The following is a 13,252-nucleotide window of genomic DNA, read 5'->3' as shown; positions in this document are numbered from 1 at the left end:
GGATGACGGCGAAAGATGTGCTCTTGATTGTGTTTATTTATATGTGTTTTTATATTCAGGAAGGTAGAGGTACCGACACTCCTAGCTGTGAGGTATGCATTAAGACTACGAGAACAGGTAACCATATTTCCCAAACCCTAATTTGGCATTTACAATACGAATGTAAAGGAGAGGTATCAAGATGTAGATACCTAAATATAGACTATAGTGTGTGCCATTTAGGAGTAGGAGAACCTAAGTGCTTCAGTCCAGAGTATCAACCTCGTACAATTTGGTTGACTCTCAGGAATGGAGATCCTCAGGGGACCCTAATTAATAAGACGGTGTTAGAATCCGTATATTCTTCGGGTGTTCTGCTATTTGATGCGTGTAAAGCGATATCAAGTGGTAGAAAGCCGTGGAATGTATGTGGGGATCTTATATGGGAGAGGACGTATGGGTCTAATGATAAATATATTTGTCCCAGTAGTAAAAATAAGTATGTAAGTCCTAGATGCCCAAATAAAGACTATAACTTTTGCCCATATTGGTCTTGTGTGGGGTGGGCGACTTGGGGACAGACAGTAGATAAAGACATGATAGTGACTAAGTTGCCGACTAGCCCTTATTGTAAGTCTATGGAATGCAACCCAGTCCATATACTTATTAATAACCCCGACAAGTTCCTAGATAAGTATGGAAATTTATTTGGGTTTCAGATATACGGGACGGGTTTAGATCCTGGGACATTATTGTTTATAGGAATAGAGACTGATACGGTATCCTCCCAGACTCATCAAGTATACCATTCCTTTTATGAAGAGATGAGTATAGATAATAAGATCCCCCATAACGCTAAAAACCTGTTCATTGACCTAGCTGAAAGTTGCCGGTAGTCTTAATGTTACCAACTGCTATGTGTGTGGAGGTACTAACATGGGAGACCAATGGCCTTGGGAAGCAAAGGAGGTAATGTCCGGTTCTGAGGCAGTTGACCAACTAATATCTACACAAGCCGATTATCATTTGAGTGTTAGAGGTAAATCTGAGTGGAGATTAAAGACCTCCATCATAGGTTATGTTTGCATAGCAAGGAAAGGAATAATGTATAATACTTCTGTAGGAGAATTAACTTGTCTAGGGCAAAAAGCTTATGATGATGATACAAAGAATACAACTTGGTGGTCGGCTTCAAATGTCTCAGAACCATCTAACCCGTTTGCCAGATATGCCAGTTTAAAGGATGTGTGGTTTGATTTATCCATCACATCTACCTGGAGAGCCCCAGCAAATTTGTACTGGATCTGTGGTAAGAAAGCCTATTCGGAGTTGCCACAGGACTGGGAAGGGGCATGTGTGTTGGGTATGCTCAAACCATCCTTCTTCTTGTTACCGATTGAAACAGGTGAGACTTTAGGTGTTAAAGTGTATGATGTGAATCATAGGAAGAAAAGGGGACCCATAGAGATAGGCGCCTGGGAAGATAATGAATGGCCTCCCCAGCGTATCATAGATTATTATGGGCCAGCCACGTGGGCAGAAGATGGTACCTTTGGTTATAGAACCCCTATTTATATGCTCAACCGCATTATAAGATTACAGGCGGTGGTTGAGATTATCACCAACGAGACGTCACAAGCGCTCAATCTTCTAGCGAAGCATAACACCAGGATGAGGACGGCAGTCTACCAAAATAGATTAGCCTTGGATTACCTTTTGGCAGTAGAGGGAGGTGTATGTGGGAAGTTTAACCTAAGCAATTGCTGTCTTCAAATAGATGACGAAGGGCAAGCAATAGCTGAGCTTACTAGCCATATGGTTAAACTAGCGCATGTGCCTACTCAGGTATGGAAAGGGTACAATCCAAGTAGTTGGTTTGGTAGCTGGTATGAGTGGTTTGGAGGGCTTAAGGCAGTGGTAGGTGGAGTCCTACTGATTTTACTGTTGTGTCTACTCCTACCGTGTCTTATACCCTTAGTAGTTAGGTCTGTGCAAAGCCTGATAGGAAGTATAGCAGAGAGGAAGGCTGCTGCACAGATAATGGCGATATATAAGTATAAGGCTCTAGATCAAGGAGAACCAATGCAGGAAGATGAGTGTTAAAAGATTCACATCATAAGATAAGTCTGGTCTGGTTCAAGGTAACTTGCGGTGTAAGCAAAACTAAGGTTATGTGATGCCTCAAGTAATTGTAAAATATCAAGAGGCATCAAAGGGGGGAATGTGGTGGAATCTCGGTAAAAATAAATTTAGTAGGCCGAGATTACCACGTGGCATGTGTACGTGCATATGCTGACGTATCGATCAGTTGGTTGCACGAGGCAAGATACGATCAGTAGTGTACGGAGCATGTGCAAGAATACAGGATATAGTATTCCCCTCCTCCATTGTGCTGGACAAGCCATGCGGTCAAACAGGAAGTTAATTCTTATTTGTGTTGATTGGTTAAGAGAATGTGCGGGTGGAGCTTAATATGGGAGGAGTTATATGCCTATATAAGGAGCCTGCACTATTGTCCGGGGCTCAGAATTTGCTGTATTTTGGTGACGCTAGTCCCTCTGAGTCCCGATCGGTGATCCAATAAAGAATCTCTTCCTTCCTGAAGAAACCTGTGTCCATCTCTCTGTGCTTGGCTTCCGTCAGTTTCTCCGGTATCAACACCACACTCTACACACACGCAATCCCACAAGCAGGCTCCAAACACATGCACCATACACTTTCCTGGCCCTATTGTCCTCTGGTATCCCACTTGTGGAGACACCAGAGACAATTTAAAAGCAAACACAGCGCAAGCATGTAACTAACTAACTAACATGCTCACTTTGAGAGGGGGCGTGCTTGTCATTAGTGATGACAAAACACACCCTCTCTGGCCCCGCCCCCTTCTTAGGGGGCCGCTCTGATTGAAAAATGCCCGGGCCTAATTGTTTTCGCAGTCCGGCCCTGATCTCAAATATTAGTTTCCCCTTTTACGTTGCTTTACTGAAATATTCAAATTTTTCGAGTATCACCTGTATAAAAACATACTAAAAAAATACACCAAAGTTATATATAGATAGGAAACATGATAAACCTATAGCACTGGTGAACAAATGGGAAAAAGAGCTACAAGTACATATAGAAGAAGAGTGGATAAGCTCTCTAAATAAACTATACAAACATATACACTGCCTAAACCTTAAGGAAACACAATTCAAACTTGCAAACAGATTGGTACAGTGCGCGGATTAGATGGATGCAGTGCGTGGATTAGATGGATGCAGTGCTTGTGTGATAGATTATGTTGATTGGTTGATTGGTTGGGTGGACAGATAGATTATGTTGATGTATGATAGATAAAATGGATGGTAGATTAGATCGAATGGTTTGATGGAATAGAGAGATCAATTGATATATCAGTTTTGACTCTCATGCCCACCCAGGTTATAAATCTTCTTTCATACCGCAGCCTTCCTTAGCTAAACTCTGCCCACTGCCTTTAACCCCTGGATGCCCTATAAGTATTGTTTGTGAGTTGATCAGTTAAGAAGAGACTTTCTCTGTCACTGGGTGATATCTGATCGTGGTGACATTAAGATAATCGAGGCCTTCGTGGGCAACGTTTCCCAATGACAGATGCCAGGAAATGTTTTGTGTTCTGATTTGTACAAATTACAACCAGTACAGCGGCGTCTGCACGCTAACCCTTCCAATGTACCATGCCAGACTAGAGCAAGGCGCCAACTCATTCCATGGCGTAGAATAACAAAGACTGTGGTAACCCCTTCCATGCCGGTGGAGAGCAGTAACCCCTTCCATGCCGGACGATATCAGTAACCCCTTCCATGCCGGACGATATCAGTAACCCCTTCCATGCCGGAGGAGAGCAGTAACTCCTTCCATGCCAGAAGAGAGCAGTAACTCCTTCCATGCCAGAGGAGAGCAGTAACTCCTTCCATGCCAGAGGAGAGCAGTAACTCCTTCCATGCCAGAGGAGAGCAGTAACCCCTTCCGTGCTGGAGGAGACCAGCAACCCCTTCCATGCTGGAGGAGACCAGTAACCCCTTCCGTGCTGGAGGAGACCAGCAACCCCTTCCATGCTGGAGGAGACCATTAACCCCTTCCATACTGGAGGAGAGCAGCAACCCCTTCCATGCTGGAGGAGAGCAGCAACCCCTTCCATGCTGGAGGAGAGCAGCAACCCCTTCCATGCTGGAGGAGAGCAGCAACCCCTTCCATGCTGGAGGAGACCAGTAACCCCTTTCATGCTGGAGGAGAGCAGAGAGACCATTAACCCCTTCCATGCCAGAGGAGAGCAGTAACCCCTTCCATGCTGGAGGAGACCATTAACCCCTTCCATGCTGGAGGAGACCATTAACCCCTTCCATGCTGGAGGAGACCATTTACCCCTTCCATGCTGGAGGAGACCATTAACCCCTTCCATGCTGGAGGAGAGCAGCAACCCCTTCCATGCTGAAGGAGACCAGTAACCCCTTTCATGCTGGAGGAGAGCAGAGAGACCATTAACCCCTTCCATACTGGAGGAGAGCAGCAACCCCTTCCGTGCTGGAAGAGACCAGTAACCTCTTCTGTGCTGCAGGAGACCAGTAACCCCTTCCGTGCTGAAGGAGACCAGTAACCCCTTCCATGCTGAAGGCAAAAAATGGCACCCCAAGCTTCAAGACAAATGCCTTGTTTGCCTCATGTTCTGGGGCTGTCCACCTTACTGTGAATGAGTGAGTGTAGCTGTCAATGTGTGTCTGTGAGTGAGTGAAAGTGTGTGTCTTTCAGTGAGAATGGGTGTCTCAGTGTGTATATGTCATTTTATGTGTATCTGAGAGAGTGCGTGCCTGTCAGTGTGTGTCTGTCAGTGAAAGTGTGTGTTGGTTAAACAGTGTGCGCCAATGACTGTATGTGTGTGCCAATGACTGTGTATCTGTCAGTGAGTGTATATCAGTGCATGTGTCTGTCGGTCAAAAAAGTGGCCTTGATATGAATTGGGGGGGGGACAAATTTAGATTTTGGGGGTGCTTGAATTTAGTCGTGCCTAGGGTAGCACAAATCCAAAATACACCACTGCAGCAGTAACCTCTTGCATGCTAAACTAGAGAAGCCCTCGGATCCCTTCCAAGCCAGAGTAAAGCAGTGTGTGCAGTACCCCCTTAATTGCCAAGGAAGAAAACCAGTGCATCAGTGCGGGAGGGGAGCAATGCATCATTTAACACTTTCTGTGCTGGAGAAGAATACATGTTGTAACCCCTTCAATGCCAGGTAAGAGCAGTTTCTGCAATCTCCTATCTCATGCCAATAAACAGCAATGGTTATTAACTCATTGCATGCTGGATCAGTGTGTTTTTCACTCCTCTCATGGTTAGAGTGCATGAGTCACATCCCTGTCTGGAAAAAAGCAGTCTGTTAGTGGAAAGCCACACACCAGGAAAAAAAAGTGTCTCAGTGTGCCAGTCACACAATGTATGTGGGTTTATCATTCAGCTACCCCCCAATAATGGCTGCAGGACATTCTGAATTATTGTAACTGTAGGAGGACATGCAGTGAGGGTCTATCAGGCAGGAATGTACCCCCTTCTCCTACCCATGATTCAATGTAGAGTGATGCAGAGTATCTGGTCCAGCTGTCACTACCCCTTCTCCTATTCACACTGGAATGTGCAGGCTGTGCTTTATTACAGTCTAACCAGCCGCCCATCCTTCTCCATGCCTTCCCCCTGCCCTTCTAATCTCACCCATATCAACCCAAGAAATCATTCCATATTCAGGCTTTAGTGCTGGAATTATTCCTCTCTACCACCTCTGCTGGGAGTCCCTTCCATGTGTCTGGGCAGTCCATGTTTCAGCAGTTTACTTGCCTCCAGTTGGGCTGTGAAGTTTTGTAACATTGTCTTGTTGGCCAAGAAAAACTCGGATTATTTTTAGTAGCCAATGAAAAGTCTCTCCCAGAGAGGAGACAAAATTGTGGAGTGTGTGTTGAGGACAGAGCAGGCTTTGAGTTTGTGGCGAGATTACACCCATCCTTCACCAGCACTCCTGGGAGGGTTATTTCCTCTGCTAGCTAAACCGATGGAGTCCAACAAATACCTCCTTCTCCTGCTCCCCTTCCTCCTTGGACAAGGTAAGGGGACTTCTCCCTGTCTGCGACACCATCTCTCACCATCATCTCTGTCCTGAAAAAAACACCCCAAAAGTTCTTTAACCCTTTGCATCTTTGCCTGGCATGTTAGGGTAGTGTGTGATGGGGTTAAGTTTGTATCAGGCTGACATTGTGTGCTACTTCAGATGGACAGTTTGACATTTAATGGAAGGGGGAGGGGGGTTTAAACAAATTTCACTAATAGAAAATTGATGCAATCACCATGGAAACCTGCTACTATGATTGCTCCAGTTTGAGATATTTGCACAATTTTTTCACTAGTGACATTTTATAGACCCTGTCTTTAGTGATGTTTTTTGTTTTTGTTTGTTTGTTTGTTTTAAATCAGAAAAATTGATGTAATGTGGTTACAAATATTCTTTAACCGCAGAATTAAAAAAAATTTTTAACTTTAAAACTGGTTATGGTTATTTTAACCCCTTGAGGAAAAAGGGTTAAGCAGATCCTTTGATTTCAGTCTTGGTATATCATCTGTCATAAAGGGGTTACGTGTGTTCATTTCTGTCCCTTAATATTTTCATTCTAATTCTAAAGGGGTGCATTAAAGCCAGAAACACATATGTTCTACTAACGTTTATATAGTGGGACTGAGTTATTTAGATTGTAAGCTCTTTGGGGCAGGGCTGCCCAGCCTCTTTTGATACCTTTACTTTACCTTGCTTGTTAAATTGTACCTGACTTGCTTGTATACCCTTTGTACAGCATTGCAGAATACGTTGGTGTTCTACAGATATTGATAATAAAAGAAAATCATGTCTAGTGAAGGGGTGGCTTGCTGGTATCTCTCCATTTCATTCAGAACTACATTTCCCATGATGCTTAGCCAGATGGGAATAACAGTGTGACAACAGCCGCCTGTCACCCCTAACCTATCGATATAAATGATATTATTTGTAATATATTTGTAGACATACCACCAATCTCTTCGCTCCCTCGTTGAAGAATATCCAATTTACCAATGTTTGGATAGACTATTCAAAAATAAGGATTTGCGTTTTTTCGGTGTTAGAATCATCACTACTGTTTAACACAAGTTTACAAACACCCTGACGTGTTGTGAATTTCATAGTATCTTCTCTAAAACTCTGATCTGATTAAACAGGGTTCAGATTGTAGAATAACGTGTCTCAGATCCCCGTTAGATCGTTTTTGTTACCTAAAGATTGTTGGAAGATGTCCTAATGGTTAAATCTTGCTTTTACAGTATTGATTTATTTTTCGATACTAAATAGCGCATTCAGCTGTAGAACAGGACTGTATTTTTCCTCAACCCTCTCCTGGTATTTAGTGTATTTTTCTATCCTCTTTCATCTTGCGTTGTATGTCGGAGTAAGACACCGCAGGAGCATGGACCTGGTACTATAATTAAAGGCATACTATAGGCACCTGGACAACTTTAGCTTAAAGGGACACTATAGGCACCCAGAACACTTCATCTCATGGAAGTGGTCTGATTGCAGTGTCCATGCCCTACTTGGTTCTGCAATGTAAAACTTAACATTTTTTGAAAAAATGCAATAATTACATTGCAGGATAAGACGGTCTCTAGTGGCTGTCAATCACACAGCCACTTGAGGCGCTTCCTGGTTGTTAACGGACCTTTAGTCGCCTAACTGATGCTGGATGTCCTCATACTCGTCATGAGGACATCCAGTGTCCGTAAAATCCTCTTAGGAAAGCACCGCTCACCAGGCATACGCATTAGACCCTCTGTTGGTTGACATCCGAGTATGCAGGGCACCCACCCAGCACCAAGGGACATCGACGCTCGAATCGGATAAGTGACTAAAGTTTTTTTTACCATTTAGTTGCTGGAACACGGAGCACGAGGGAGGGGAGAACCAGATGGCTCAGTCTATAGTTTAGGAATACAAATTTGTGTATAATAAAACTATATAATCCTTTTAATGAAGCAGTTTTGGTGTATAGATCATGCCTCTGCATTCTCACTGCTCAATTCATTGCCAAGTAGGAGTTAAAATACTTTGTTTTTGCAGCCCTGGTCACACCTCCATGCATGTAACTTACACAGCTTTCTAAACACTTCCTGTAAAGAGAGATCTACTGTTTAAACTTCCTTTATTGCTAAATCTGTTTAATTTATAATTGCATGTGAATTCAAACAATTTATTCTCTGTTAATAGCCTTCTAGACACTGCAGGAGCCTCCGGTGTGTGATTAAAGTTCAATAAACAGAGAAGTAGATAAAAACGTCTAACGCAAACTAAAATCTGATTGAAAATGAAACCTTTTTTTTTATGCAGACTGTGTGAGTCCCAGCCAGCGGAGGTGTGGCTACAACTGCATAGACAGAAACAAAACTGATTTTACTCCTAAATGGCAGAGAATTTAGCAGTGAGACTGCAGGGGCATGATCTGTACACCAAAACTACTTCATTGAGCTAGTTGTTTTGGTTCGTATAGTGTCCTTTTAAAGCAGTAATGACACTTGTGGGGTATTCGCTGCCATGGTGGAGCCTGGGGGAGAAAGAAATAGTGAAATAATTCTCTCATTACTTGGAACCCCATCTTCCACAGCACAGGTATCTTAAGCTCCTGTCACAAGAAGCCACCAGGAGAGGTTGTCTATCAAAGTACAGTCTATAAAAGATCCCTTGAGACAGCAAGACCGCCATAGATGCTTCTGCGCATGCACAGTGACATACCATGGGCATCTTTTACTCATTGTGTGAAAAGGTGCCTGTTCCCATTCGATATCACAAGTAACTACTGATGGGAAATGGCAAGTTGAGGTGACAGAAACTGATTGAAAGTCAGCCCTTTGCCATATGTAGCCAATATTCTGCATCTGCATAGGACAGTGTTGTTCCTACTTTAATTAAATCTCTTGATTCCACTGGAATTTCATTGAAATCTACATTATTATAATTAACGCTCTGGGGAACCATAACGACTTTATTATAATTAAGTTGTTATGGTGTAAGCAGGTCTCCAAATGCTGGCTTACCACAAGGTGTTAAAGGGACACTATAGGCACGCAGGCCACTTCATCTCATTAAAGTGGTCTGGGTGCAGTGTCCAATTCCACTTAGTCCAGCAATGTATAACGTTAAGTAATTACCTGGCAGGACTAAGATGGCCTTGCTAACAGACTTTTGGGCGGCTAATCCTCACGCTCTGCATGAGCTCATCCACCATCAGTTTAACCTCTTAAGGACACATGACATGTGTGACATGTCATAATTCCTTTTTATTCCAGAAGTTTGGTCCTTAAGGGGTTAAACCCCCATAGGAAAAAAAAGCATTTACTCAATGCTTTCCTATGGGGAGGGCCAAAGATTTTTTTTAACCCTTTAGCTGCCAGAGGTGGGGGGCTCAAACGGGGGGAGGGGGGATGATTTGTATTCCTAACGCTTTAGAATCCCCTCAAACTGTTTAACTCCCAAGTTCTAAATCCGGAATCGTTAACACGTTCCATGAACATGCGCTGGAGTCCAAGGCTTGTAACAGGAAATCACAGACAGGAGTGTGACTGATTGGCTGAGAGTGTCAACTGATGCCCGCGGCCTATCAGTAACTCCCCATTTAGAAAACAGCCAGGAAAAAAAAGTAAGTTTCGAGCCTCGGACTGCAGCTGATGTTCGTACTAACAAGAAATTTGTCATGGTTCTCCGAGTGTCCCTTTAAGGTTCTATCCTACAGTGACTAAAAGTGTGTGTTTGGGGGAGAGGGGGAAGCACTGAGATGGTGTAGCCCCATATTGCTTACTGGGCACTAAAGTAGAACAGCCTCCATATTGCCAGTACCCATGGCCTGTAATGGCTAACCTTGTCTCTGCAGTTATATGTGAGATATTTTTTCAACGCAGCTCGGTCCGCCTTTCTCTTACAAATGTCTGCAATGTGGAGTTTATCCATCAGTGCCCAAGGCTGTGTGTAATCAATTTCACTTTAATGATTGCAAAATACAGGCTATTCCAAATGCAATGAAATCTTAATACAGATAAACAATCCAACAGTTACAAAGTTACATAGCCGAAGAGGGACTTGCGTCCATCAAATAACATCAATGTATTGGATCATCAACACTGTCATAAAATATCAGAATCATTCTGATAGCATCACACTTCTATTATACAGAAATCTTAAGCTTGTTATTTTCTGGTAACAGCTATAGTTCCTTTTGATCAATGTCTAGACTTGTCATGTTATGAATATTTATTAAAACATTGTTTATATTTACAACTTAATTCGTATCATGCACCCCCAAGTGTTCATAAATGTTACTGCGTAGGATTTTCTCATTAAATGGGCTATCTCTTGTTCAAAGTGGCGTGGCCTATTGCAATGTTGCAAGTACTGCTGGGAGTTTTCCATTTTTTAAAATTTAGATCTAGATACATCTAAGGCGGTTTGCTTGTTCTTGAATTGTTACAGTAGTCTCATTGTGATTTCTTTGATAATCTGATATGCTAATTTAACCGCACTAGTATTTTCAATAGAATTTCTGTTTACTGACATGGTTTTACCAAATGTTTGGCAATGACATACCGTTTTTGCGGTGCCGTATATATACTAAATGGTTAGTTGTGATGGTTTGAAAACCAAATGAAAAAATGGAGGTGGTTTCGAATGGTTCAACACTTGTGTTCCCCAAGCCAGTCCAGTCTTGACGATGCCTTTTTGATATATCTAAAGTGAAAGTTACTTCGACAATAGCTGTATCAATTGCGTCCCATTGTACAGCGCTACAGAATTTGCTGGTGCTATATAAATAATAAAATAATATAATCCTTACTTGGATAGAATTCAGTGGCTGAGACCTCCAGCTGACGGCAATGAAATCTGTGCAACACACAGGTGGAACAGATGTCACTAATTCCAAACTGAACAAAAACAGTTTGATTCTTACTCAGGAAACATCGCCAGGAGAATCCTGACACCATAACCACTACAATGCGCTGTGTGATTTGGTGAATAGACTATCAAAAGAAAACATTTCAAGCAAGGCTAAATTAGACGTTTTTTTCCAATCTGCTACTACTGCAACCTAAATTAGAAAACAAAAGTCCTTACCAAAGTTGACACAACTTGCGGTTCAATGTACAACCTATACAAAAACTGACTAATCTTAGTACATGCATACAAACAATTGTGTGTTAATGTTACACAGACAGCTGAGATATCAATATTTTGGTGTAATGTGCAGAGCTATTGATGTAACACAGAAATAGATTCATTGTAAATGTATTGGTGAAACGTGAAATATTGCTAGTGTAACACAGACACAGCTGCAGTGTGAATACATTGGTGAAACGTGACGTGTTAGTGTAACACAGACACAGCTGCAGTGTGAATACATTGGTGAAACGTGACGTGTTAGTGTAACACAGAGCCAGCTGCAGTGTGAATACATTGGTGAAACGTGACGTGTTAGTGTAACACAGAGCCAGCTGTAGTGTGAATACATTGGTGAATCATGATGTATTGTTAGTGTAACACAGACACAGCTGCAGTGTGAATACATTGGTGAATCGTGAAATATTGTTAGTGTAACACAGAGCCAGCTGTAGTGTGAATACATTGGTGTATCATGACGTATTGTTAGTGTAACACATACACAGATGCAGTGTGAATACATTGGTGAAACGTGACGTATTAGTGTAACACAGGCACAGCTGTAGTGTGAATACATTGGTGAAACGTGACGTATTGTTAGTGTAACACAGACACAGATGCAGTGAGAATACATTGGTGAAACGTGACGTATTGTTAGTGTAACACAGAGCCAGCTGCAGTGTGAATACATTGGTGAATCGTGATGTATTGTTAGTGTAACACAGACACAGCTGCAGTGTGAATACATTGGTGTACCGTGACGTATTGTTAGTGTAACACAGACACAGCTGCAGTGTGAATACATTGGTGTAACGTGACGTATTAGTGTAACACAGAGCCAGCTGCAGTGTGAATACATTGGTGTACCGTAACGTATTAGTGTAACACATAGCCAGCTGCAGTGTGAATACATTGGTGTACCGTGACGTATTGTTAGTGTAACACAGACACAGCTACAGTGTGAATACATTGGTGAATCGTGATGTATTGTTAGTGTAACACAGACACAGCTTCAGTGTGAATACATTAGTGAAACGTGACGTATTTCTAGTGTAACACAGAGCCAGTTGCAGAATAAATTGAATCTGACATGAATTCTCCACCATAATAGCGTCTCCCAGCCCACACCCGCCACCCAGTCATCGTACCCAGATCCACGGGATATTTATACATCTGAAGCTTATATTTAGGGCTGAGCTCAGCCTTTAATTTATTTTCTAGAGAAACACAAAAGCATTTTAATGACAGTCTGTACATTTTAACATTTTCCACCAAACCTAGAAGGCTTTTATCCATTGAAGGGTTAACCCTGTCACCACAGCAGTCAAATGTTTTAATTATCTTTGATATTACGCTATTTTTAAAAGTGAGGTTATGGCTCGGATTGGTGGGAGTTTCACTGCTAGTTTCTGCTTCTGTTCTTAATTCGGCCTTTCTTTCCCTAGTGATATTCTGGGGAGAGGAGATTGAGAGGGGGAAGGCCAATGTCTGTGTAGTTCCTGTCGTGGGGTATTTAGCAGAGGGGCTGAAATAATGGATGTGAACACCTCTAATATTCTGCAGGCCTGGTTCTGTTCTGTGTTTAGAACCCACGCACACCTTTGCAATCTCTGTGTGACATCACCAGCAGTGCATCATGGGATTTAGAAACATGATCTACTTATTGAGTTTTTTTTAATCCCCACATACAAGGCATTTCATGCAAATTATCTCTCTTCTCCCATCAACCTCTGGGGCAAAGAAATTACGTTATGGCATTAGAGCATATGTTTTGTTGGTGTATATGATTTTCCAGTGTTGACATTTGGTTTTACAGAGGACTTGTCTGTAGGAGCTCTCTGCTTTCAAATTTAAAAGAATCTCTGTCACAGGGTCTACCTATGTTCAATGTCTCACTGTATTGCTTGAGTATCCAGATCCCCCCTTTCACCATTAAAATAAAATATTGATGTGGGTGGCGGCAGCCATCTTCCTCAGCCTGGCAGTGACGTTATGTCTCTGCTTCCTCTTTCTGTGAGGGCATCAGATCTCATGCATGGCTTCTGCT

General features: G+C 42.5%; 1 protein-coding gene across 1 annotated transcript in view; it reads left to right on the top strand.

The window, feature by feature from the left end:
- The first annotated feature begins 5,975 nt into the window (after nt 1–5,975).
- ITGA10 (integrin subunit alpha 10) overlaps nt 5,976–13,252 on the top strand; it is an 85,123-nt gene continuing 77,846 nt past the window's right edge. Inside the window, exon 1 of the mRNA XM_063439529.1 lies at nt 5,976–6,088. Coding sequence (XP_063295599.1) covers nt 6,037–6,088 — 52 coding nt within the window. The 5' untranslated portion in view covers nt 5,976–6,036. The remainder of the gene's footprint in view (nt 6,089–13,252) is intronic.

This window comes from Pelobates fuscus, chromosome 13 (assembly GCF_036172605.1).
Source record: "Pelobates fuscus isolate aPelFus1 chromosome 13, aPelFus1.pri, whole genome shotgun sequence".
Classification (NCBI taxonomy): Eukaryota; Metazoa; Chordata; class Amphibia; order Anura; family Pelobatidae; genus Pelobates; species Pelobates fuscus.
This window is presented reverse-complemented; position numbering and strand designations above follow the sequence as displayed.